General features: G+C 42.8%; 1 protein-coding gene across 1 annotated transcript in view; it reads left to right on the top strand.

Annotated features, from left to right (window-relative positions):
* CEP78 (centrosomal protein 78) overlaps positions 1-23,254 on the top strand; it is a 169,464-nt gene that overhangs the window by 23,986 nt on the left and 122,224 nt on the right. Inside the window, 2 exon segments of the mRNA XM_030193717.1 lie at positions 2,149-2,252; positions 14,544-14,718. Of these exon segments, the coding sequence (XP_030049577.1) occupies positions 2,149-2,252; positions 14,544-14,718 (279 nt within the window).

Below are 23,254 nucleotides of genomic sequence, written 5' to 3'. Positions count from 1 at the left end.
TTTTATAGACCTCAATCATATCCCCCCTCATCCGTCTCTTTCCCAGGCTGAAGAGTCTTAACCTCTTTAGCCTTTCCTCATGTGGGAGGAGTTCCATCCCCTTTATCATTTTGGTCACTTTTCTTTGAACCTTTTCTAATTTTTTGAGATACAGTGACCAGAATTAAAAGCGATACTCAAGGTGAGGTCCCATCATGGAGTGGTACAGAGAAATAATATTCTTGATCTGTTTTTCAAACTTTTCCTAATAATTCCTAGCATCCTGTTTGCTTTTTTAACTTCTGCTGTACACTAGGCATAAGATTTCAGCATATTGTCTACGACAAAACCTAGATCTGGTTTTTTTTGAGAGCTGACTCCTAAGAGGTGGACTCTAAATATTGTGTAACTATGATTCGGATTATTCCCAATGTGCATCACTTTGCATTTGTCCACATTAAATTTCATCTGCCATTTGGATGCCCAGTCTTCCAGTTTCCTAAGATCTTCCTACAATTTTTCACAATTTGCATGTATTTTGACATTTATTAATAGTTTTGTGTCATCTGCAAATTTAATCACCTCACTCGTTCCGTTTCCCAGATCATTTATAAATCTGTTAAATAGCACCAGTCCCAGTACAGATCCCTGCGGCACTTCACTATTACCCTCCATTGAGAAAAATGGCTATTTAACCCTACCCTCTCTTTCCTGTCCAATAACCAATTCCTAATCTGCTGAAGGACATTGCCTCTAACGTGTGCTTGTTAAGGTGTTTAATTTGTATTGTTGCAAACATGAGAATCATATCTGTTATATGAATGTCCTATGTTGCCTATTATACTATTTTTTGTATTCTGGTGGCATTATATAGGTCTGTTATGATTGTATTAATGCTGCTAAGTGTTTATATTTCTGACACTGTATCATGTTATTCTTATTACTAGGACTCAATTTGCAATCTCCAAGTTTACCTCATTGATTGTAGTCATGCTTATATCTGGCCATTTATAACTGTCATTCCTTAGTGTCCCTCCAGACTGGCCTAGACGGATGGGTTATGCACTTCTACTATGCTGTTAATAAAACTGTAATTTTTTAAAATTCAAGTTGTACCTTCTGTATAGCACCTTAAGTGAATCTCTTCATTAAAGTAGTTAATAAATCTCAATAAATAGTGAAGTATGTGCCTGATACTTCCAATTACAATTGTGACTGTGTGGATGCTGGTTTCATGATGTGGAGCCAGCCAAAACAACTGATGCAGACACTGTCCTATTGGGGATGCTCTGACCTGCTTTAGCCTCTTCAACGTGTCAGTACTAGGCTACTGATGAAGAGAGGATTCAGCTGCAGTAATGATGGGCTGAAGTGGCAACCCCTGCTCCCCCCCCCCCCCCCCAAAAAAAAAAATAAAAGAAAACACTGATGGAAACAAGAAATTGAGATGGAAGAAAAGAGCAGATAGGTGGGAATTGCAAGAGAAAGAATAGAGTAGAAAAGGATGAGAGGGAATGATAGATGGAGGTGAGGAAGGGAACCAGAAATACATGAGAAGGGAATAAGGGTTGGGAGATAGGTAAGCAGGAAAGAGAGAGGAGAGTGTGAAGTGGAAGGAAACAGAAGAAGAGGATTTATTGGGGAGTGTTCTGGAATAGAGGCAATTTAGAGGTGGGAAAATGAAAGAGAAAGATCAGACCTGAAATACCTATAACAAAGAAAAACACTTTTTTTCTAAATGAAAAACATTTAAAACTGAAACTATAAAGTGAAATGATCCACCACATGGAATGTGTTAAGATTTTTAACCCTTGTTGAAGAACCTGTTTAAGCTTACTCAGGATAGTGGGAACCTTGCTTCTGAAGACTTGTTCAGTTTTTAAACTGCTTTTCTTTAAGGCAGGAATTTTTCCAGTTCATGTCCCATCTTGATATGACTATCAACTTTTCATTACTTTGTTATGGGGCAAGCATGTTAAAAATGTTGGTTAAAGGTTTGTACGTTTTGAGCATAAAAGTTCAATATCTATTAAAGGTTGAAAAAATTTAATGCAGGATGGGAGTGTATTTTGTTTTTGTTGGAAATACTGTGAAGAAGCATTCACTTGAAATATTTTATATTATTTAAGCATACTGGGTGTTATTTGTTTTCATTCTTTATTTCCTTAGCAATTTGTAAAAGCATAAAGAATTCAGCGACAATCAAGACTGTAAATTTTACTGGCTGTAACTTGACCTGGTGTGGAGCAGGACACTTGGCTAATTTAATAAAGGTAGAAACCAAAATAGCTCTTAAGCTCAGCAAAAGTCTATGAAATCCAGTAGCTTGACGTTCCCTTCAACAAATACAGGACCTTTTTTTGGTATGAGGATTTTTGTTTTTAATGTGCACAAAGTGGATGATACTCCTGAGTAAACTGGGATAAAAATATCTTCCGCGCCCTCTGCTTTTCTTCCCCTGCTGCTTTCATTAACCTGCTTTTTAACTTTTCTCCTTATGTTGGGATAATATTATGGAGCTATTTAAGTGTGCTTCTGTATTTTCTGTTAACTGTTGTATGGTGAAAAAGACTTGAGAATTTACTGTGTATAGCAGAAATGATGCTGTACTTGGTAGAATTATATTATCAATTTCCTCAAAGCAACTATAGGGCCCTTTTACTCAAGCTTAGCACATGCTAACAGATGTTACTGTCACATGGCACATAAGTATAGAAGAGGGTAGTGATCTCCTCCAACATGTGGTCCCAGTAGTACAGTTTTGTGGCCCCATAACAGATACTTGAAAAATTAAAATTACTTACCAGAAGGGTATGACACTGTCCGGAGGTGGATAGAAAGAAGGCCCTGTGAAGCTCCACTGTGTTGCGAATGCCTACATTCCATGGGTGGTCACATTGACATGCATGCACGTCAATATGAGGCACACATTACTCAGTGGAGCTTTGCAGGGCCTTCTTTTTATCCACCTCTGTATGGTGCCGTATGCTTCTGGTAAGCAATTTTAATTTTTCAATTGTTATGGGGCTAGTTTTAATAGGTTTGGGCAGTTCATCCTGTCTGTAGAAAGGCATAGTGGAAGCCACGTACTACTGAAGGTTTTTTTTTTCTGTTTCTCAGACTGTTAAGAAAGATGATGGGCAGAATTGAGTTCTGTCCATGTGCTGTGCAGTTTATGGGCAGAACTAGTCCCACCTGTGGTCTTAATCAGGATTCTGGGCTCCTCTGCTGGGCTGCCTGTCTGCAAGGGACTTCTTAGATCCCCTAGAACCTGCTCTCACTCTCCCCCTCTCTTATCCAGATTATGCATCCCTCACTTCTCTATTATTGAACCTGCTTCCCCCACTCTGCTCCCCCCCCAACCTAGTTCTCTGAGCTTCACATGACTAAATTGGACAGACCCAAGATCCATCCAGCTTAACACAAGCTATTTATGCTCAAACAGCATTATTGGGGCAAGAGAGAGGCTAACTGCAAACAATCTCCTAAGTCTGTTACAATTGTGCAAGACAAATTATGAACCACACTTTTCTGTGCTGGTGAACAATATGCAGACACAGGATGTCATTAATGATACCTCTTAAGCGTGTTAGTCACATTTTTGGGTTTTGCAACAGTTAATAAGCTAAAATAAAGTGAACTTTTAAAAAAATATCCTTGTAGAATCAAAATTAGTATTTAAAATTACATGTATACACCTAAAATCTTTTGGTGGCCCCTGGAGCTTTCTCGTGTCCACTTTGTATCATGTCCCCTACCTCAACGCAAGCTGCGTCCTCAGGCTGTGCGGGGTCCTGTCGACGCACACTTGACTGCCATAGCTCTGAGCCATGTGTGTAGTTCTTCTCTGGGTTTGTTCAGAGAGATGTTGGTTGCAGGCTCCTTAATTGCTTTGCATCCATGCACCTGTCTGCTTTCTCTCTGCCTGGCTTCCAGGCTCCATGATTGCTTTGCTTCCACGCACCTGTGTCTGCTCTCCCTCTGCCTGGCTTCCCTTTGCTTCTCTCCTATTGGTCTTCCGGTTCCTTCTCCTCCTGCTCTTGTCCTATGGCTGTGCTCCTTCTCCCTGCTGGTTCCTGTTGATGTCAGACGCCGACACTTTATCAGCTGAGCTCTTCCTGGACTCCATACTAAGGCTTCTACTTAGGTAGGTGTTACTTGCTCAGTAGTTTGCTTCTTCTCTACTTTGTCCCTCGTTGCTGACTTTGCCTGTACCCGGGTTACTCTCTTGACTTGCTGCCTGCCTATTGATTTTACCTGTGCCTGGATTATTCCCCTGCCTGCTGCCTGCCTGTTGACTTTGCCTGTACCTGGATCATTCTCTTGCCTGCTGCCTGCCTGGCCGATATGTTGACCACCACGCTTCCAGCTCGTCTCGTAAGTCCTGCAGGCCACCCATACCTAGGGGCTCAACCTTTGGGGAATGGCGGTCAGCGCAGGTGAAACCTGGGGGTTGTTTGGCTGCCAAGCAGAACCTGGTCCGAGTACTGGGCTCAGCAGCGCCCTACTTGGTACAAGAACTCACAAGTCTGACAGTAAGCCGAAGCCATGAGTTCGTTGGACAAGCCTGACCTGTCTGAGTTGGCCCAGGTTCTTCAGCAGCACCAGGCCCAGCTTAACCGTCTGTCTGGAGTTCTACAGGATGTGTGTTCCCAGATGTCAACCCTTCAATCCCAACAACAGCCTCCTGCTGCGTTGTCCGGATCCGAGTTACCTACTCCAGGGTTGCGGTTCGATGGCATCTCTTCTGCTTGCCAAGGGTTCCTCAACCAATGTCTTATGCTGTTAGAAATGCAACCGGCAGCCTTTTCTGCGGATAGACTAAAGAATAACCCATATCATCTCTCTACTCTCCGGATCCACCTTGGCTTGGGTCTCTCCTCTCTGGGAGCAACGGGACCCTTTAATCACTGATCTTGGAGAATTTCTTTGCCGCTTCCGGTTAGTTTTCGATGTGCCGGGATGGCCCTTCTCTGCAACTGCAGAACTTCTACCAATTCAACAAGGCAATTGTTCTGTTGGTGCCTATGCCATTTGCTTTCGAACCCTAGCTTCAGAGGTAAGATGGAACCAAGAGGCCCTTACGACCATTTTCTGGCAAGTACTCAACGACTGGATCAAAGATGAACTGGCCAGCCGGGAACTTCCAAATGCTTTGGATGCTTTGATCAACCTTTGCGTCCATATCAACTTATGGTTTTAAGAAAGGTCACTGGAATGCTCTGCTTGGCGCCGCTCTCACAGACCATCTCCCCAGACGCCGCGCCCTTCTCCCAAAGGTGCAAGCTCTACTTCTGGAGTCCATGAAGAGCCAGTGGTTATCGGACGGCATCACCTCTCTGAGAAGGAGAGGGCTCACTGTCGGGACAATGAACGTTGCCTCTACTGTGGGCAGGCCGACCATTTCCTAAGACATTGTCCGAATAAACCGGGAAATGCCTAGACCCAGGGTCACTGAAGGGGGTGACTCTGGGTCGTTTTTTGCCTCTTCCAGATAACCTTGTCTCTGTTCCAATCTCCTTGCATTGGAAAGAATTTTGTGTTGGCACCAAGGCCTTGATCGATTCTGGAGCAGGAGGAAATTTTATTGATGCCGGTCTCCTGAACCAACTAGGAGCTCTTTCAAGTCCTTGCAAACCTATGCTACAAGTGACCTCCATTCAAGGTTTAACTCTTCCCTACTCCATCACTTATGTTACCCAGCCCTTGCAGGTGCAAGTTGGAATTTTACATAAAGAGGAGATTCAATTTCTGGTGCTTCCCCAGGCCATTCATCCTGTTATTTTGGGCCTACCCTGGTTACGACAACACGCACCAAGTATCAACTGGAATATGGGTGATATCGGCAGTTGGGGTTCTCAGTGTTTCGCTACATGTCTCACAGTGGTGGTGCCATCCCCGAGGACTATTGCTGCTTCCCCGGGGGTCTTGTGCCCATGTGATGCTTCTCTCCCCAAGGAATACCGTGATTTCCAAGACGTCTTTAATGCTCAGGAGGCGGGTGATGCTTCTCTCCCCAAGGAATACCGTGATTTCCAAGACGTCTTTAATGCTCAGGAGGCGGACTCTGTTTCTCCACATCGCCCTTTTGACTGTCCCATTGAGCTATTCCCAGGCAAAATGCCCCCTTGGGGCCGTCTCTACAGCCTTTCTCGGGAGGAATCTGTAATACCATGCGGGAATATATTTAAGAAAACCTCCATAAGGGCTTCATCAGACCCTCTTCATCCCCGGCGGGGGCAGGGTTCTTTTTTGTTACCAAGAAAGATGGCTTGCTGCGATCCTACATTGACTACCAAGGTCTGAATGAAATAACCATCAAAAATCGGTATCCGCTTCCCCTCATTCCAGAACTTTTTGACCGTCTGCAAGGGGCATCTATCTTCACCAAGTTAGATCTCCAAGGGGCGTACAACCTAGTCCGAATTCGCCCTGGGAATGAATGGAAGACCGCTTTTAATACCCATGAGGGACGTTTTGAGTATTTAGTTATGCTGTTTGGCCTTTGCAACACACCTGTGGTGTTTCAGGAATTCATCAATTTTATTTTTCAAGATCTGTACTCGGTCATAGTTTACTTGGATTACATCCTGGTTTTCTCTACTTCTGTTAAGGACCATGTCCATCAGGTGCGTACGGTCCTTCAGCGCCTCCTGAGCCACCGCCTATTCGTCAAGCTGAAGAAGTGCTTATTTCATCAACGGTCTGTCCCATTCTTGGGATATATCGTCTCCTTGAATGGTCTCCAAATGGACCCCGCTAAACTCCGAGCCATCTGAGATTGGCCCGTGCCCCAGGGTCTCCGGGCCTTGCAACAATTTTTGGGCTTTGCTAACTACTACCGGCAGTTCATCCATCGATATTCCATCATCACTGCCCCTCTCACCGCGCTGACCAGGAAGGGGGCAGATGTGAAGAACTGGACACCGGAAGCCCAAGATGCCTTCACCACCTTTAAACAAGCCTTTCTGTCTGCCCCTGTACTTCAAAGTCCTGATGTCAAAAAAACGTTCGTTATGGAGGTTGATGCCTCTTCCCTCGTGGCAGGGGCTCTTGTTTGCCAGACTCTGAGGCTTGAGAAAGGTCACCCCTGTTTTTTCTTTTCTAAAAAATGTTCTCCGGCTGAACAAAATTATACCGTCGGAGACTGAGAATTGTTGGCCCTTAGAGCCATTCTTGAAAGGCCAATTTATCTACTGGAAGGGGCCCTGCACCCCATCACGGTAATCACAGATCACAAGAATCTCCTATACCTTCAGGAAGCCAAAAGGTTGAACCCACGGCAGGCACGCTGGTCATTATTCTTTGCCCATTTCAACTTCTGCCTGGTGTTACGACAGGCGGAGAAAAATATGCAAGCTGATGACATATCCAGGGCCTTCAACCCTTCTGAAGAACCCGAAGAGTGTTACCCCATGCTCAATCCTGCCTGCATTGCCTCCACTACCTTGGGCTCGCCCAAATCTACAAGAACTTCCGTGCCACCTCAATCCAGGAAGAAGGTCCTCAAATGGGGACACTCCTCCACTTTTGCTGGTCATCCCGGTTTCCGTAAGACTTTTCATTTAATATCTCAATATTATTGGTGGCCCTGCATGGCTCAATATATCTTACATTTTGTTTCTACTTGTCCCACTTGTGCCTGGAACAAGTTTCCTCCTGGCAAGCTGTGGGGACTCCTGCAGCCTTTACCAGTTCCGCAACTCCCATGGAAGGAAATATCAATGGATTTTGTTACTGAGCTCCCTGAGTCCCAAGGGCACACAGTCATTTGGGTAGTGGTGGACCGATTTTCCCGGATGGCCCATTTTATCCCCATGAAGGCCCTTCCTTCTGCTGCTACCCTTGCCACGGCCTTTATCCAACACATTTTCCGCATACATGATCTCCCTCTGTGGATCATTAGAGATCGGGGCTCTCAATTCACTTCAAGGTTCTGGAGAGCACTGTGCTCTACCTTTAAGATTACCACTCACTTCTCATCACTAGCATGATTTGGTAAAAGAGGCCCTTAGTGTGCTCTAATTCTGTTATTGTGACTGAGCTTTAGTAAAAGGGGCCCTATGTTTTTTAGTATGAAGCTTATATACTCTAGAAATGGTGTGGCTATTCCTTTGTTTCACCTAATTCAGTATTTATGGAAGCTTCAGATGAGGTTTTTTTTTCAACATACGAACCGGGGGGTGGGGGGGGGGGGGGGGGGGGAGGAGGTGGGATGGTTCATGGTATTGGTTCCTGCATCTTCAGATTTTATTTGCTAAAAATCTGGGTATTTCTGTAAAATATGTTCTTTGAAATTTGAACTTTTTGTGTGGGAGTGGTTGGGGGCATTTTTAGTCTTCACTTTCAAAGTGAGTATAATAAATAGAAATAAAACAAAACTGAGAAAAGAAAATAAGATGATACCTTATAGCAATACAATTTTGTCTTCTCTCCTGGTTTTCATGAGTTTAGTTTGTACATGTCTTTGTGTTTAGTATCTCACTTTTCAGACCCTCTTCTTTCCCTTTGACATCTTTTCTTGCCTGAACCCCTTCTTCTTTATCAACCCACTAGACTAGATGCTTGGATTTGGCCTGTCCTACCAGCAGGTGAAAACTGAGAAATACTGATGTCATCAGTTAAGAACCCTATGCAACCCCCTGGCTAGTCAGTGTTTTTTTTTTTCTTAGCAGAAGTTTGGTCCACCCTTGTTTAGACGACCAGCTGGGTCCTGTGTAGCTAATTAACCACTTTATACCCCACCTGAGATGTGAAAGGAAAAGAAGAGAGCTGGTAGCTGAAGAAGGAGAATCCCCCTGGGAAGAGACTGTTTGGAGTCCTGTTCAGAGGCCATGGGCCAGTGAGGCCTGCTGGAGAGTGGGAGCAGAAGCCTCATCTTCACAATATATATATAATTTTTTTTTTTTTTTTTTTTTTTGGGGGGGGGGGGGGTGTTCAACAGTGTCCAAGGCAAAGTGAGAAGTTCTGAGAGAAGAGGACATTTCTGTGGTCTCCTTAGAATCTAAACTATATAGAGAGGAAAGGTCCCACTTAACTTTCTGGGAAGTTCTGAGATAAGAGGACATTTCTGTGGCTGTGACATTATTTTATTCAGTGCTTGGTAACTTAAAGGTTGGGTTTAAAAGAGGAATTGTAGGGTATTGATAAACACAGAATTAAAAAAAAAATGCAAACTTTTTATTAGCTAGTCTCCATAACCTTTTCTCCATAGTTTTAAAACTTGAATTTTCTGCTGCAACATTAACAGTCTATAGAAGGCAAAGTAGGGCCTAGTTCAGTCCTCATTCCCACCCACCCCTAGCTCAACTCTTTATTTATAGTGAATGATTCTAATTAGGACAAGAAGATGGAATTTTCATTAGAATTTTAATTACATTTATTTCTGAGAAGCAAACCCTAAATAAATTACAAATTACACCAATCTTTATATTCGTCTGACATCCCTAGTACGTTAAGTTTTAATTAAACAACTCTATAATACTAAGATGCAGACAGTAGTCCAGCAGTCAGAGGGGTGCTATCCAGTCTTTTGCATTGAGTGTCACATGCATGATTATCTCCCATTTGGTGAGAGGTCATTTGTGCTCAATGCAAAGAGCTCCTAGCTCTCAGAGACCCCGTTGTCTTGAGGCTAGAGTAGCAGACTTGGAAGAGCTGAGGGAGACAGGTACATAGAGGAGGCCTACAGGGACTTTGTAGAGAAGTCCCACCTCCAATCAGTTAGCCCCTGTGCTGCCTTGGAGGAGGGGAGGTCTTCTAAAAAGGAGAGCATCACCCTGGTGCAGCTGGAAATAATCCTGTAGACGGGACCTGCACACCAGGGGATTCAGTGTTCTCTCACATTGAGGATATGTCTCCAGGAGCTACTGCCCAGGAAGTAAGGTTTAGGACATCTGTTGTAGTTGGTGGTTGGTTTATTAAGCATGTAGATAGCTGGATGGCTGGTGGATGTGAGGATCGCATGGTCACTTGCCTGCCTGGTGTGAAGGTAACGGATGTCGCGCGTCACCTAGATAGGATTTTAGATAATGCTGGGGAGGAGCTGGCTGTCTTGGTACATGTGGGTACCAATGGCATAGAAAAATGTGGGAGAGAGCTTCTGGAAGCCAAATTTAGGCTCTTAGGTCAAAAGCTCAAATCCAGAACCTCTAGGGTTGCGTTTTCCGAAGTGTGCTACCTGTTCCACGTGCAAGGCCCAAGAGATGGGCAGAGCTCCGGAGTCTCAATGCATGGATGAAGTGATGGTGCAGGGAGGAGGGTTTTAGATTTGTAATGAACTGGGCAGGGGGAACCTATTGAATGATGGGCTCCACCTTAACCACGGTGGGACCAGTCTGCTGGAATTGGTATTTAAAAAGGAGAGAGCGTGACTTTTAAACTAGAACCTGGGGAAAAACTGATAGTTGTAAAAAAAAAAAACAACGTATGGTTCAGAACAAGGTATCTTTCAAAGATATCACCAAAACAGGGAAGAAAGGGTATCCTAATAGCGGCAAAAGAGACCATAGTGGATCAGGTGTCCTTAAATATCAGACAAAAGATTGCAAATTATAAATAGGAACAACAAACATAGTTTGAAATGGCTATAAGTGAATGCCAGAAGCCTAAGAAATAAGATGGGGGAGTTAGAATATATTGCACTAAATGAAACATTAGATATCATAAGCATCTCTGAGACCTGATGGAAGGAGGATAGCCAGTGGGACACTGTCATATCAGGGTACAAATTATATCGTAGTGATAGGGTGGATCGAATTGGTGGAGGGGTAGCATTGTATGTTAAAGATGGCCTTGAATCAAATAGAGTGAAAATTCTGCAGGACAAAAAACACATCTTGGAATCCCTGTGGATTGAAATTTCACGTGTAAAGGGGAAAAGGATAGTGATAGGTGTGTACTACCATTCAGTTGTCCAGGATGAACAGAAGGATGTAGAAATGTTATCAGAAATTAGGGAGGCTACAAAATTGGGCAACACAATAAATAATGGATGATTTCAATTACCCCGATATTGACTGGGTACATGTAACATCAGGGCATGCTAGGGAGGTAGAATTCCTTGACAAAATCAAGACTGCTTTATGGAGCAGCTGGTATAGGAGCAACAAGAGGAGGAAAAATTCTAGACCTAGTCCTTAGTGGAGCACATGATCTAATGCTGGGGCTGCTTGGTAACAGTGATCATAATATGATCAGATTTGATATCGGCTTTGGAGTAAGTACACACAGGAATTAAAATGAGAAGAACAGTGAAAAAGAAAATTTAGAAGAGCAGCTGTGAAGGTGAAAGATTTATATCAGGCATGGATGTTGTTCAAAAATACCATCCTGGAAGCCCAGGCCAAATATATTCCATGTATTAAAAAAGGAGAAAGGAAGACCAAACAACAGCTGGCATGGTTAAAAAGTGAGGTGAAGGAAGCTATTAGAGCTAAAAGAAAATCCTTCAGAAAATGGAAAAAGGAACCGACTGAAAATAATAAGAAACAGCATAAGGAATTTCACGTCAAATGCAAAGGGCTAATAAGGAAGGCAAAGAGAGACTTTGAAAAAAGATTGTGTTGGAGGCAAAAACACTTTGAGGCATATTTTCAAAGCACTTTGGGAGGCTAAGTTCCATAGGTTTCTATAGAACGTTGGGAGGCTAAGTGCTTTGAAAATGAGCCTCTTAGTTAATTTTTTTTAAGGTATATTAAAAGCAAGAAGCTGGCAAAAGAATTAGACTGCTAGATGACCGAGGGATAAAAGGGGCACTCAGTGAAGACAAAGCCATAGCGGAGAGATTAAATGAATTCTTTGCTTCGGTGTTCACTGAGGAAGATTTGGGAGAGATACCGGTGCCAGAAATGATATTTAAAGCTGATGTGTCTGAGAAATTGAATGAAATCTCTATAATCCTGGAGGATGTAATGGGGCAGTAATACAAATTGAAGAGTAGCAAATCTCCTGGACCAGATGGTATTCATCCTAGAGTACTGATAGAATTGAAAAATGAACTCGCAGAACTATTGTTAGTAATATGTAATTTATCTTTAAAATCAAGCATGGTACCAGAAGATTGGAGGGTGACCAACATAGTGCTGATTTTTAAAAAGGTTCTGGTGGAGATCCGGTTAATTATAGATTGGTGAGCCTGACGTCGGTGCCAGGCAAAATGGTAGAGACTATTATAAAGAACGAAATTACAGAGTACATTCAAAAGCATGGATTGATAAGACAAAGCTAACATGGATTTAGTGAAGGGAAATCTTGCCCCACCTATCTATTACATTTCTTTGAAGGGGTGAACAAACATGTGAATAAAGGTGAGCCAGTCGATATTGTGTATCTGGATTTTCAAAAGGCATTTGACAAAGTATCTCATGAAAGACTCCAGAGAAAATTGGAGAGTCATGGGATAGGAGGTACTGTTCTATTGTGGATTAAAAACTTGTTAAAAGAAAACAGAGAGTAGGTTTAAATTGTCAGTATTCTCAATGGAGAAGGGTAGATAGTGGGGTTCCCATAGGGTCTGTGCTTGGACCGCTGCTTTTTAACACATCTAGAGATGGGAGTAACTAGTGAGGTAATTAAATTTACTGATGACACAAAGTTATTCAAAGCTGTTAAATCGCGAGAGGATTGTGAAAAATTACAAGAGGACCTTATGAGACTGAGAGACTGGGCATCTAAATGGCAGATGATGTTTAATGTGAGCAAGTGCAAAGTGATGCATGTGGGAAAGAGGAACCTGAATTATAGCTGTCTGTTTTTCAGGATATTGACGAGAAACCATTCCCTAGATTTAAACTTGTTTCTGCCTTAAAAGTGATAACCCTTAAAATGATTTTTCTTCTAGATATTTGTTCAGCCAGTCAAATTTCAATATCACAGGCCTTGTTCGTTTTGTTTTATTTTTTATTTTAAATCTTTAGTAAGGAAAAGGTTCTCAAAATGCTATAGTCCTTCTATATGAATTGAACTGTTCCTTTACCTGTTTTTCAGGATTAAAAAAAATATATGGTACTGCAGTTGTACAAGTTGGATGTAGGATGCAGGTTTGAAGGCAGGTACCTGAAGAATACGGAGGCAATAAGGAAATCAGATAAACGTTTTATTCTTCTTGGTGGAGCTCATAAAGGGATTTAAAGAGGCTCTTGTTCTGTGTATATTCTTTGTGGTCATTCAGTTCCAGAAGTTTTGAAAGCTTATTCTAATTAGGGATCTTGAACAGAACATTCTTTACTTCCTTCTCATGAAATAACTCAGTGGCAACCTGGAAATCTTTATGTATTTTTTTTTTTGGTGCATCTTTATGGATTGGATGTTCAAGCTTGAAGTGATGTGGCCCTTGGAGCCAAAGTGTTAGTGGTAGGGATTTCAGTGTCCCACCCTCAGTAAGTACTACTTTGGTATATCGCAAGTATCTAGACTGGTCTGGTGGGATGATAAGGCAGGGTTGTATTAGTTCTTACCTGCTAACTTTCTTTCCTTGAGTCCCTCCAGACCAGAACCCCCCTGTGGTTCTTGGCATTAGGTTAAAAAAAAAAATCTCCTGTAGCATAAAGATTTTGATTTTGGCTAATTTGTTATTCCTGTTGGATCTTTATGCTTTAGTAGTGGTTCTCCGAGTAGTTAATTAGTTCGTAAGGGAGTTTTTTTCCTTTGGATTTGCCTTTGCTCTTCTGTTTTATGATTAAATGTTGACTGGCCAGGGGGTTGCACAAGGTTGTTAAGTGATGACATCACAGCTCAGTAGTTCTCAGTCTCTGCCTGCTGGCTGGACAGTACAAACCTAAGCATCTGGACTAGTCTGAAGGACTCGAAAGAAAATCAGGTGAGAACCACTCTTCCTTTTTCTTTCTACACGCCATCAAGTTCAGTAGTAGTGTTTGCCGTTTTAGATCAGTTTTTCTGAAGTCCATGTTGGAGTATCTTGTCAGTCTGTTTTTCAGGATATTGACCAGAATAGAATGATCCAAATTTGCAACCACTTGCCTTTACATGCGTACATGTATGTATTATACATATTTATTGTGGATACCCTGGAAACTTAGGGGGTCTTTCACTAAAGCTTAGCTTGAGTTATCTGCTGCAGGGCCCATTTCATTCCTGTGGGCCTTGCTGCAGATAACTCGTGCTAAGCTTCAGTAAAAGACCGCCTCAGTTGTCTGAGGACCCCCAAAACAGATTTGGAAATCCACTGATCTAGATGTTGTTTTTCTTGCCAACCTGTTCTTTTTTCTTTGTTCTTCTCTTGTCTCCTTTTATGCTTGGGTCTGTCTCTTTCCTTTGAAGACCCTTGTATACCTAGATTTTGGTTTTCAACCCTTTTCCTTTCATTGTTAAATTTTTTGTTTTTCTTTTGCCTTCCTTGCCCCTTGAATTTTTTCAATGTGCTTCTTCCGTTTCTGAGCTCCTTCTCTTTTTTTTTTTTTTGCCAAACAATAACAGATTTATTTACAGCAAAGAGATCTTGTTAAGACAGGAAATAATTTTGTTCAAATCTTGGAGGTTTTACTGTAAACCAAAAAGTTTTTCTGTGCCTATTTACCTCTATTTTTGTCTACAATATTTATAAGCAACAGGCAACCAAAAGACATACGGAGGCCTGGGCAGAGAGTTTACGATATAGAAGACCTGACTTTGACTGCATGGCTGGCTTGAGACGTATCACTCTGAGTTACAACTCGCTCATTGGTGATCAAGGAGCTGCTGCTCTTTCAGAACCACTTGGAGAGGACCTGTGGCTAAAAGGTACAGAAAACCATGTTGCTTCTAATTTAAAGCACTAGTGGTAGACTTAAACATGAATGACATAATTACTTTTGCAAATTAACATTAGTAAAAAAAAAAAAAGATAGCTATTGGAGAAAGTAAAGATGTTAGCCATAACAGAAATGTATGGATGAGTTGCTCAGAAATGCGGTGTGTTTGCAGTATAGGAGCAAGGTGGAGAGTGGAATCTCAGACAATAATATATATTCCATGCTTTAAAAAAGGTTGAAAGTAGACCCAATAACTGCAAGCAAGGTTTAATGGTGAGGTGGAAAAGGCATTATTCAGAAAATAGAAAACAGAATTAATAAAGAAAATAGGGATGACCACAAGCACTGGCAAATTTAGATGTAAAAGATTAATAAGGTAGGCCAAGAGAGACTTGGAAAAGAAGCTCGCAGTAGAGGCATGAACTAATACTAAGAACATTTTCAAGTAGTGCTGCTCTTGAAGGCTTGGTTCCTCAGCATCAAGGCAGGTTCAGTCTTGACAATTCCATAGGGATATACTGTCCGACACGGAGGAGAAGCACTCGTGGGATTCAGAGAAGGATCCCAGATAAGTCTTCTCCTATGAATAACCCTCCTCTCCACCTGAAATGAGATGGTCTCCGCCGGAGAGCCTTTTATTTCCATCTTTTGTAAAGGAAATGGCTGATGCCATTCCATTTCCTTTGGAAGTGGAGGATGAGCCCAGGGCCAAGATGCTCGAGATCCTGGACTACACATCTCCTCCTGTGGAGGCTGTGACTGCTCCTCTCCACAAAGTGTTCAAGGAAGTCCTTGTTAGGAACTGAGCATCCCCTCTGTCGGTCCCTATCATACTCAAGAAGATTGAAGAAGGGCAGGGATTCTGTTCCAGGTACTTCCTTGTGCAGAAGAAAACAGGGGGGATATATCCCATCCTATACCTAAGAGCCTTGAACAAATTCCTAGTCTGAGAAAAGTTCAGGATAGTTTCCCTGGGCACCGTTCTCCCAATGATTCACAAAGACAATTGGCTATGCTCTCTGAACTTAAAGGATGCATATACTCACATCCTGATACTTCCAACCCACAGGAAGTATTTTCAGTTTTGGCTGGGAACACATCACTTTCAGTACCATGTGTTGCCTTTTGGCCTCGCGTCAGCTCCCAGGGTTTTCATCAAATGTCTAGCGGTTGTTGCAGCATCACTACACAGACTGGGAATTCGTGTTCCCGTACCTAGACGATTGGCTGGTGAAGAGCACCTCTCACCCTTGAGTTCATTGGAGCCCTGCTCGATACTCAGATGGTTTGAGCCTTCCTTCCGGACACGAGAGCAGACAATCTAGTCGCACTTGCGTCCAAGGTTCGAGCCTCTCAGCAGGTCTCATCTCAGCAGATGTTGAGATGATTGGGGCACATGGCTTCCACATTGTATGCTACACCCATGACATATCTTCACATGAGATCAGCTCAGTGGATCGTAGCTTCTCCGTTGTATCAATCTACGAGAAATCTGGAAGATGTCATTCTTGTGTCCCCGGATCTTATATGCTACCTTCAGTGGTGGACCATTCTTTTTTTTTTTTTTTTAAATCTTTATTCAATTTTCAATTACATTCCAAAGATAAACTTTGTCAAGAAATATATGAAAAGCTCCAAAGAAATATATATCATCATTATGGTTGTACCCATAAGATAGCAAAATTAATTCCATTATACATAGTCCTCAAAAATGGGGGGCTGACTTTCATAAACCTTATAAAGAGGATAAAGGCTATATTTAAGAAACTTATAATAAAAAAAATAAAGCGTCGAGTGTGTTACATCTTCATATTTCAAAGTCCAACGTTAGATATCTATGGGGGTTTTGGAACCCTTGCATTTAAGAAAGATCTAAGTTGAATTGGCTCAAAGAAATGGTATGTCTTATTTTCAAAAAAATATCACACATTTACATGGAAATCTCAGTTGGAATTTAGCCCCCAATTGTATTGTCTCTTGTCTCAAAAGTAAAAATTTCTTCCTCCTTTCTTGCGTAGTTCTGGATACATCCGGAAATATCTGCATTTTCTCCCCCATAAAAGTTACTGATAAAATCTGTCTTAAATATTGTCTCAATAATGCCTCTTTATTCATAAGGAAAACAGAAGACACCAATAATGTAGATCTAAATTCAATATCGTCTTGACTATTCCAAAAGAGCAGAAACATCCAGATTTTCAGAAGGTTGAGTTAAAGGTAATTGGTCTTTTGTTTTTAAACCACGATTAGGCAATAAATACAATTTTTGTATTGGGAGGAAATTATTTTCAGAATATTTAAAGACATCTTTAAGAAACTTATTAAATAAATCTCTCAATGGGGTATATTTAAGAAAAGGAAAATTCAAGACTCTTAGGTTTAAATTTCTGTGTACCAGATCAGCGTTCTGGAGAAGCTTGTTTTCCTGTTCTTTTAGCTGAGTTACAGAAAGTTTCACATTTTTTAAGTTTGTCCCTTGTGAGACTAATTCAGTTTGAAAAGAATCAATTTTCACAGCATTCGCATTCAAAGTCATCACAAAATTAAGGCATACCTTATGCAGTGATTCCACAGCCCCCCAGAGAGATTCCAGCGTTACCGTTGATGGTTTCTCCAAAGGCAGGAGTTGTATCTCTGGGACTGGCCGCGCTTCAGCCATTTGCTGCACGGCAGAGTGTTGCTCCAGGTTATTTCCACTGCTGCCTTTGAGAGTGGAAGTATGGCTTGGTTCTTCCGGAGTACTCTCCGTTTGTGGCGCTTCCAAATCGCTGGGGGAATTCTCCTCTCCTCGCTGCACAGCCTCACTCTTCGGCTGTTGGGCGGGACTTCCCCCGACGCTGTTTCCCGGCTCGCGAGCCTGATGCGGACTTCGGGGGCTGAGTGAAACTTCACTCTCCAGGCCCGTGCTCCTCTCGGCTTCGGGCAGTGGAGCGCCCTGTGGTGTAACAGAAATCGTGAAGTCTGTAGTTGGAGGTTGCCGTCGATTGGGGTCCGTCGAAGGTAAGGAGAAACGTCCTCTAACTTTTTCCTTTCTCTTAGGCATTATAATCCAAAGAAAAAGTAAAACAGGAAACTTTTCTCTCCGAGTGCGATATCCACGTCTTAACTCAACGCCATCTTGGATCAGCCTCCAGTGGTGGACCATTCAATCTAATTTGACTCTGGGACTTACATTTCAAATTCTTCAGCCACAAGAATGCTGACGACTGATGGATCTCTCTGAGGATGGGGGAGTTCATGTAGATGGACCACACTCGAGGAGCTTGGTTCTCTCAGGAAACGAATCTACAGATCAATCTTCTGCAGCTCTGGGTGATCTGGAACGCTCTAAAGGCTTTCAGAGATCGGCTATCTGACAAAATTGTTCTCATCCAAATAGACAACCATGTTGCAGTGTATTATATGAACAAGCTGGGGGGGGGGTGGATCTCACCCTCTGTGTCAGGAGGCCGTTCAGATGTGGCATTAGGCTCACCACCACGGCATGTTTCTTTGAGCCACCTATCTGGCGAGCGCAAACAACACCCTGGCCGACAGTCTGAGCAGGATAATGCATCCTCACGAGTGGTCTCTCAACATGGGCATAGCCCACAAGTTCTTCAGAGCGTTGTGCACCCCCTCGGTGGATCTTTTAGCCAATCAGATCAACTACAAGGTCACTCAGTTCTGTTCTAGGCTTCAGGCCCATGACAGACTAGCATCAGATGCCTTTCTTCTCAATTGGGGGACAGGTCTTCTGTATGCATATATTCCATTTCCTTTAGTAGGAAAAACCTTTTGAAACTCAAGCAAGACTGTGGAACCACGGTTCTGATCATGCTGGCCACGGCAGATTTGGTTCCCTCTTCTGGAATTATCCTTCGAAGAACTGTGGAGATTGGAGTGTTTTCCGAACCTCATCATGGTGGACGAAGGGTCACTTCTGCATCCCAACCTCTAGTCTCTGGCTCTCACAACTTGGATGTTGAGAGCCTAGAATTCACTTCCTTAGGTCTTTCAGAGGGTGTCTCCTGTGTCTTTCTGGCTTCCAGGAAAGATTTCACTAAGAGGTGTTACTCTTTTAAATGGAGGAGGTTTGCAGTCTTGTGTGAGAGCCAGGTCATAGATCCCCTTACTTGTCCTACACAGACCTTGCTTGAATACCTTCTACACCTTTCAGAGTCTGGTCTCAAGACCAAATCCTTAAGTTCACTTTAGTGCGATCAGTGCTTATCATCAACGTGTAGAAGGTAAGCCCATCTCTGGACAGCCTCTAGTTGTTCGCTTCATCAGAAGCTTGCTTTTGTCAATGCCCCTGTTAAGCCTCCACCATTGTCATGGGATCTCAACATCGTTCTCACCCAGCTGATAAAAGCTCCTATTGAGCCACTGAATTCCTCCCATCTGAATTACTTGACCTGGAAGGTGGTTTTCTTGGTGGCTGTTACTTCAGCTCGTAGGGTTAGTGAGCGTCAGTCTCTAGGGGTGGATGCACCTTATACTAAGTTTCATCTCAACAGAGTAATCCTCCGTACTCACCCTTAAGTTGCTACCGAAAGTGCTGTCAAGAGTTCCATCTGAAACAGTCGATTGTCTTGCCAACAGTCTTTCCCTGACCTGCACACCTTGGATTGCAATAGAGCATTGGCCTACTACATGGAGCGGACAAGGCCCCATAGACAGTCCGGTCAGCTTTTTCTTTCTTTTGATCCCAGCAGGATGGGGGTCGCCATCAGGAAATGCACCATTTCAATTTGGCTAGCAGAATGCATTTCCTTCATTTATGCCCAGGCTTGGCTGGCCTTGGAGTGTCATGTCACGGCTTACAATGTCAGTGCCACGGCCGTGTCGGTCGCGCATTTGAGGTCAGCCTCCATTGCAGAAATTTGCAAGGCTGCGACGTGGTCATCAGTCCACACATTCACATCACACTACTGCCTTGAGCAAGATACCTGACGTAACTCAAGTTGGTTTGGGCAGACAGAGTTGCAGAATCTGTTTGGGGTTTAGAATCCAACTCCACCCTCCTAGGCCCGTTTTATTCTGTTCCAGGCTGTGCTTGCAGATTGTCTATAGTTTCAGGTTAATCTGTGTTATGTCCTTGCTGTTGTGAGGCTCAGTTGAACAATGTTTGTTGATTTTGGTGAGCCTGGATGCTAGGGATTTTCCACTTGTGAGAATATAGAAGCCTGCTTGTCCTAAGAGAAAGTGAAGATACTTACCTGTAGTAGGTATTCTCTGAGGACAGCAGGCTTCATATTCTCACAATCCCTCCCACCTCCCCTTGGAGTTGTCTCCTTTGTTATTTTTTTTACTTTATTTTTGTTATAGTATTAAACTGAGGAGACCGCCTTCGCACGGCGGTCAGGAAGGCACTTGAGCAGCTCGCTCTCCACAAAGCTCTCTTTTAGCTTTGGCAAAATGCCAGACCTGGTGATGTGGATCTGTCACCCGCTTGTGAGAATATGAAGCCTGCTGTCCGCGTAGAACACCTGTTACAGGTAAGTATCTTCGCTTTATTTAATGTACAATATCATAGGTAAACATCAAGAAACAAAATCTGAATATTCTCTAACAAGGTTAAACAATACCAATTGGCTTGGCTCACACTTATAAGAAATAAAACATTCCTATCTACCCTATATGCCAGTGGAAATCTTGTGCCAAGTACAGCTGCAATCTTTCATAAGGCAATGTTCTTCCAGCTAAAGTGGTACGCTAAAAGGGGATCCATAGGGTGAGCAAGCAAGGATGAAAACAAGAGATTGAGTTTCTCCAGAAAGTTTCTCTGACGAGTTTTTAAGCAAGCTCCTCTATAGAGAGGAAGCGTGTGTTTCTGTTTTCTCAGTACAGTCATCAGAATCTTTGTTCCATAGCTTTTTGCATGGCCTCCATAAACAAACTCAACAATTCGTTGCATGTAATACCATCAACATTGATACAAGAAATCCAAGAGTCCTCACCTGGATCACCAAACACCATCCTGGAATGTCATGTTTTGGCTTGGTTTGTAGTTTTCAGGTAATGGCTGTCTGAAGGCACCAAGTCTCAAGCTGGATTGAACTAGTCCATGGCGAGGAATAAATATAGAAGTACAGGGCCAGATTCAGTAAATGGTGCTGGAAAAACATGCTTTAAAAAGGGTGCTCCGGACTGAGCACCCTTTGTAGAATAACACATAGCGCCAATCCCTGCCCCCCAAATTTGGCTGCTAGCATTTATGCCAGATGAGACCTGGTAAAATGCTGGCGTCCAGCTCATGTGATTTGAGCACATAAATGGCGCTATTCTGTAACATTGCGCCCAGTGAACTGGACTAGTTTGCTTATGAGCCGTGTAGGCTGAGCTCATGGAAGCTTCTGAGCTCATGGAAGCTTCTGAGCTTTCCTTAAGTTCTTGTTAGTGCTGATGCATTAAGAGAATCCGTCTTCCTGGTGTTCTTGTCTGGCTCTAGCTGATGCACTGTGCTGCAGTCACAGCCTCCAAGTCCAGGCTGGCAAAACTACCTTTTTGGGATTACTTACCCCTTTCCATGTTCATCGTTTCTATTCCATTTACCACCTTTTTAATCTAGACTCTTGAGGTAGGTGTAGTTGGCACCGAAACACAGCTCCATGTTCAGTCTACAAGGTGAACTCCGGGAATAAATTCCGTGTATGACATATCTTTGACTCCTTATGTTTTTGGAAGTGCCATTTGTTCACCCTACTTCCTTGACCGATTTTGGCCGATGCAGAAAGACATGCTGTAAAGCTGCCTCAACACACTGGTTCTACTCAAGACAGTGTCTAGGAAACCATGACTAAAGTCACAGATCAAAATGTTGAGTGGCTAATTTTCGTGCAACTTCTTTTGGAGCCATGACATGTTTTATGTGAAAAAATAAAAAAGCTGCAGAAATTCAAAGGATGGAGTTTGGACTGCAGTATTAAAAATGGTTTGCTCAGATAGAATTCATTAAAACCTCTTTTCAGTTTCTGGTGACTTTAGACATGTCTTCTCAGAGATGGTCACAACTATTGAAAAACAAATTCTGCTGATATTCTATAAGCAATGACCTATAAATTACTTCCACAGTAAAAATGCAGTAGTAGTCTGCAGCTGATTGTGAAATGTCACCCTTCCTGTTAGTGTCTGAGCAATGATTTGTCTCAGGCACTGATAGGAAGGGTTACATTTTAAAAAAAACGTTCACCAGCGGTCTGCATTGGTCCCGATCCCCATCCCTAGTGGTTAGTGCAGTGGATTTGATCCTGGAGAACTGAGTTCGATTCCCACTGCAGCTCCTTGTGACTCTGGGCAAGTCACTTAACCCTCCATTGCCTGTGGTACAAAATAAGTACCTGAATATATGTAAACCGCTTTGAATGTAGTTGCAAAAACCTCAGAAAGGCGGTATATCAAGTCCCATTTCCCTTCCCTTTCCCCCTGGCCCCAATTTCATAACAAAAGAAATCATTGATTGATCTTGCCTGGTACATCCCAAGATGCACAGTGCTGGGTTGTGCGCTGCCATTTTTCAAGATGGCAGCGCCATAGACAGGAGCGAATAGTCATTCCTCTGCCTCTTTTGAGGTGATTGTCTGGTGGTGGTGGTGGGGGGGGGGGGGGTTGGTGCTAGACACCAGGATTTCTTTTTTTTTTTTAATGTCAGGGTCCGGGGGGGCGGAGGGGGTGGAGAGGATGAGGCCACTAGAATACCAGGGATGTTGAATATTGGAAGAGTGGGGAAGGGGTTGAGGGAGGTATGGGGATGGGGATCACTAGACTATAGGGGCAATTTGGTTATTTTGGGGGATTGGGGGGGGGAAGGTTGGATTGGTTCTGGAAGTGGAGCAAGGTGACTGCAAGACTACTAGGGAACAATTTAGAAAGATACTGGGGTCAGTGGGTTCAGTTCAGGGGCTCCTTCAACCCTTTTATGATGTCTCAGACCTTGCTGTAGATTTCTCACACTGTACACATCAGTGTACAGGTTATAAGCTTCTCTGCTGAGGATTTTAGTATGCTGTGCACGGATGTCTACTGCAGGAGTTAATTTGGTTGTTGAACCCCTTTCTGTATTGCGTAACCCATAATGAGCATGTGCACCACTCATTAACTGCACATTGCATCCCACGGTAGCTTTTTGCATCAACCCCTGCTTCAAGGATTTTATAGTTCATTCATGGCAAGCAGGACAAATGAGAAATTCAGGACATTTCATTTATTGATAGTAAATAACCATTTATTCTTTTGTTATCCATGTCTACGGTCTAAAAGTAGTTTCAGTGAAAAATGTACTAGGGTGTGAAGACTTTTGCAAGGCACTGTAGAATAGTAAGTAGTTGTAGATTGCAGAGCGTAGTGGACAAATAGGATTTTAGTGAAGCATGTCTTCTGACCTCTACCTCACTTTATGTACAGAGTATATTCAGAGAGAAAGGGAATGGGACTTGATATACAGCCTTTCTGTGCTATTTTGCAACTACATTCAAAGCGGTTTACATATATACAGGTACTTATTTTGTACCTGGGGCAATGGAGGGTTAAGTGACTTGCCCACA

This window comes from Microcaecilia unicolor, chromosome 2 (genome assembly GCF_901765095.1).
Source record: "Microcaecilia unicolor chromosome 2, aMicUni1.1, whole genome shotgun sequence".
NCBI lineage: Eukaryota > Metazoa > Chordata > Amphibia > Gymnophiona > Siphonopidae > Microcaecilia > Microcaecilia unicolor.
Note: the sequence above shows the minus strand (reverse complement) of the source record. Positions and strands in the feature narration are given on the sequence as shown.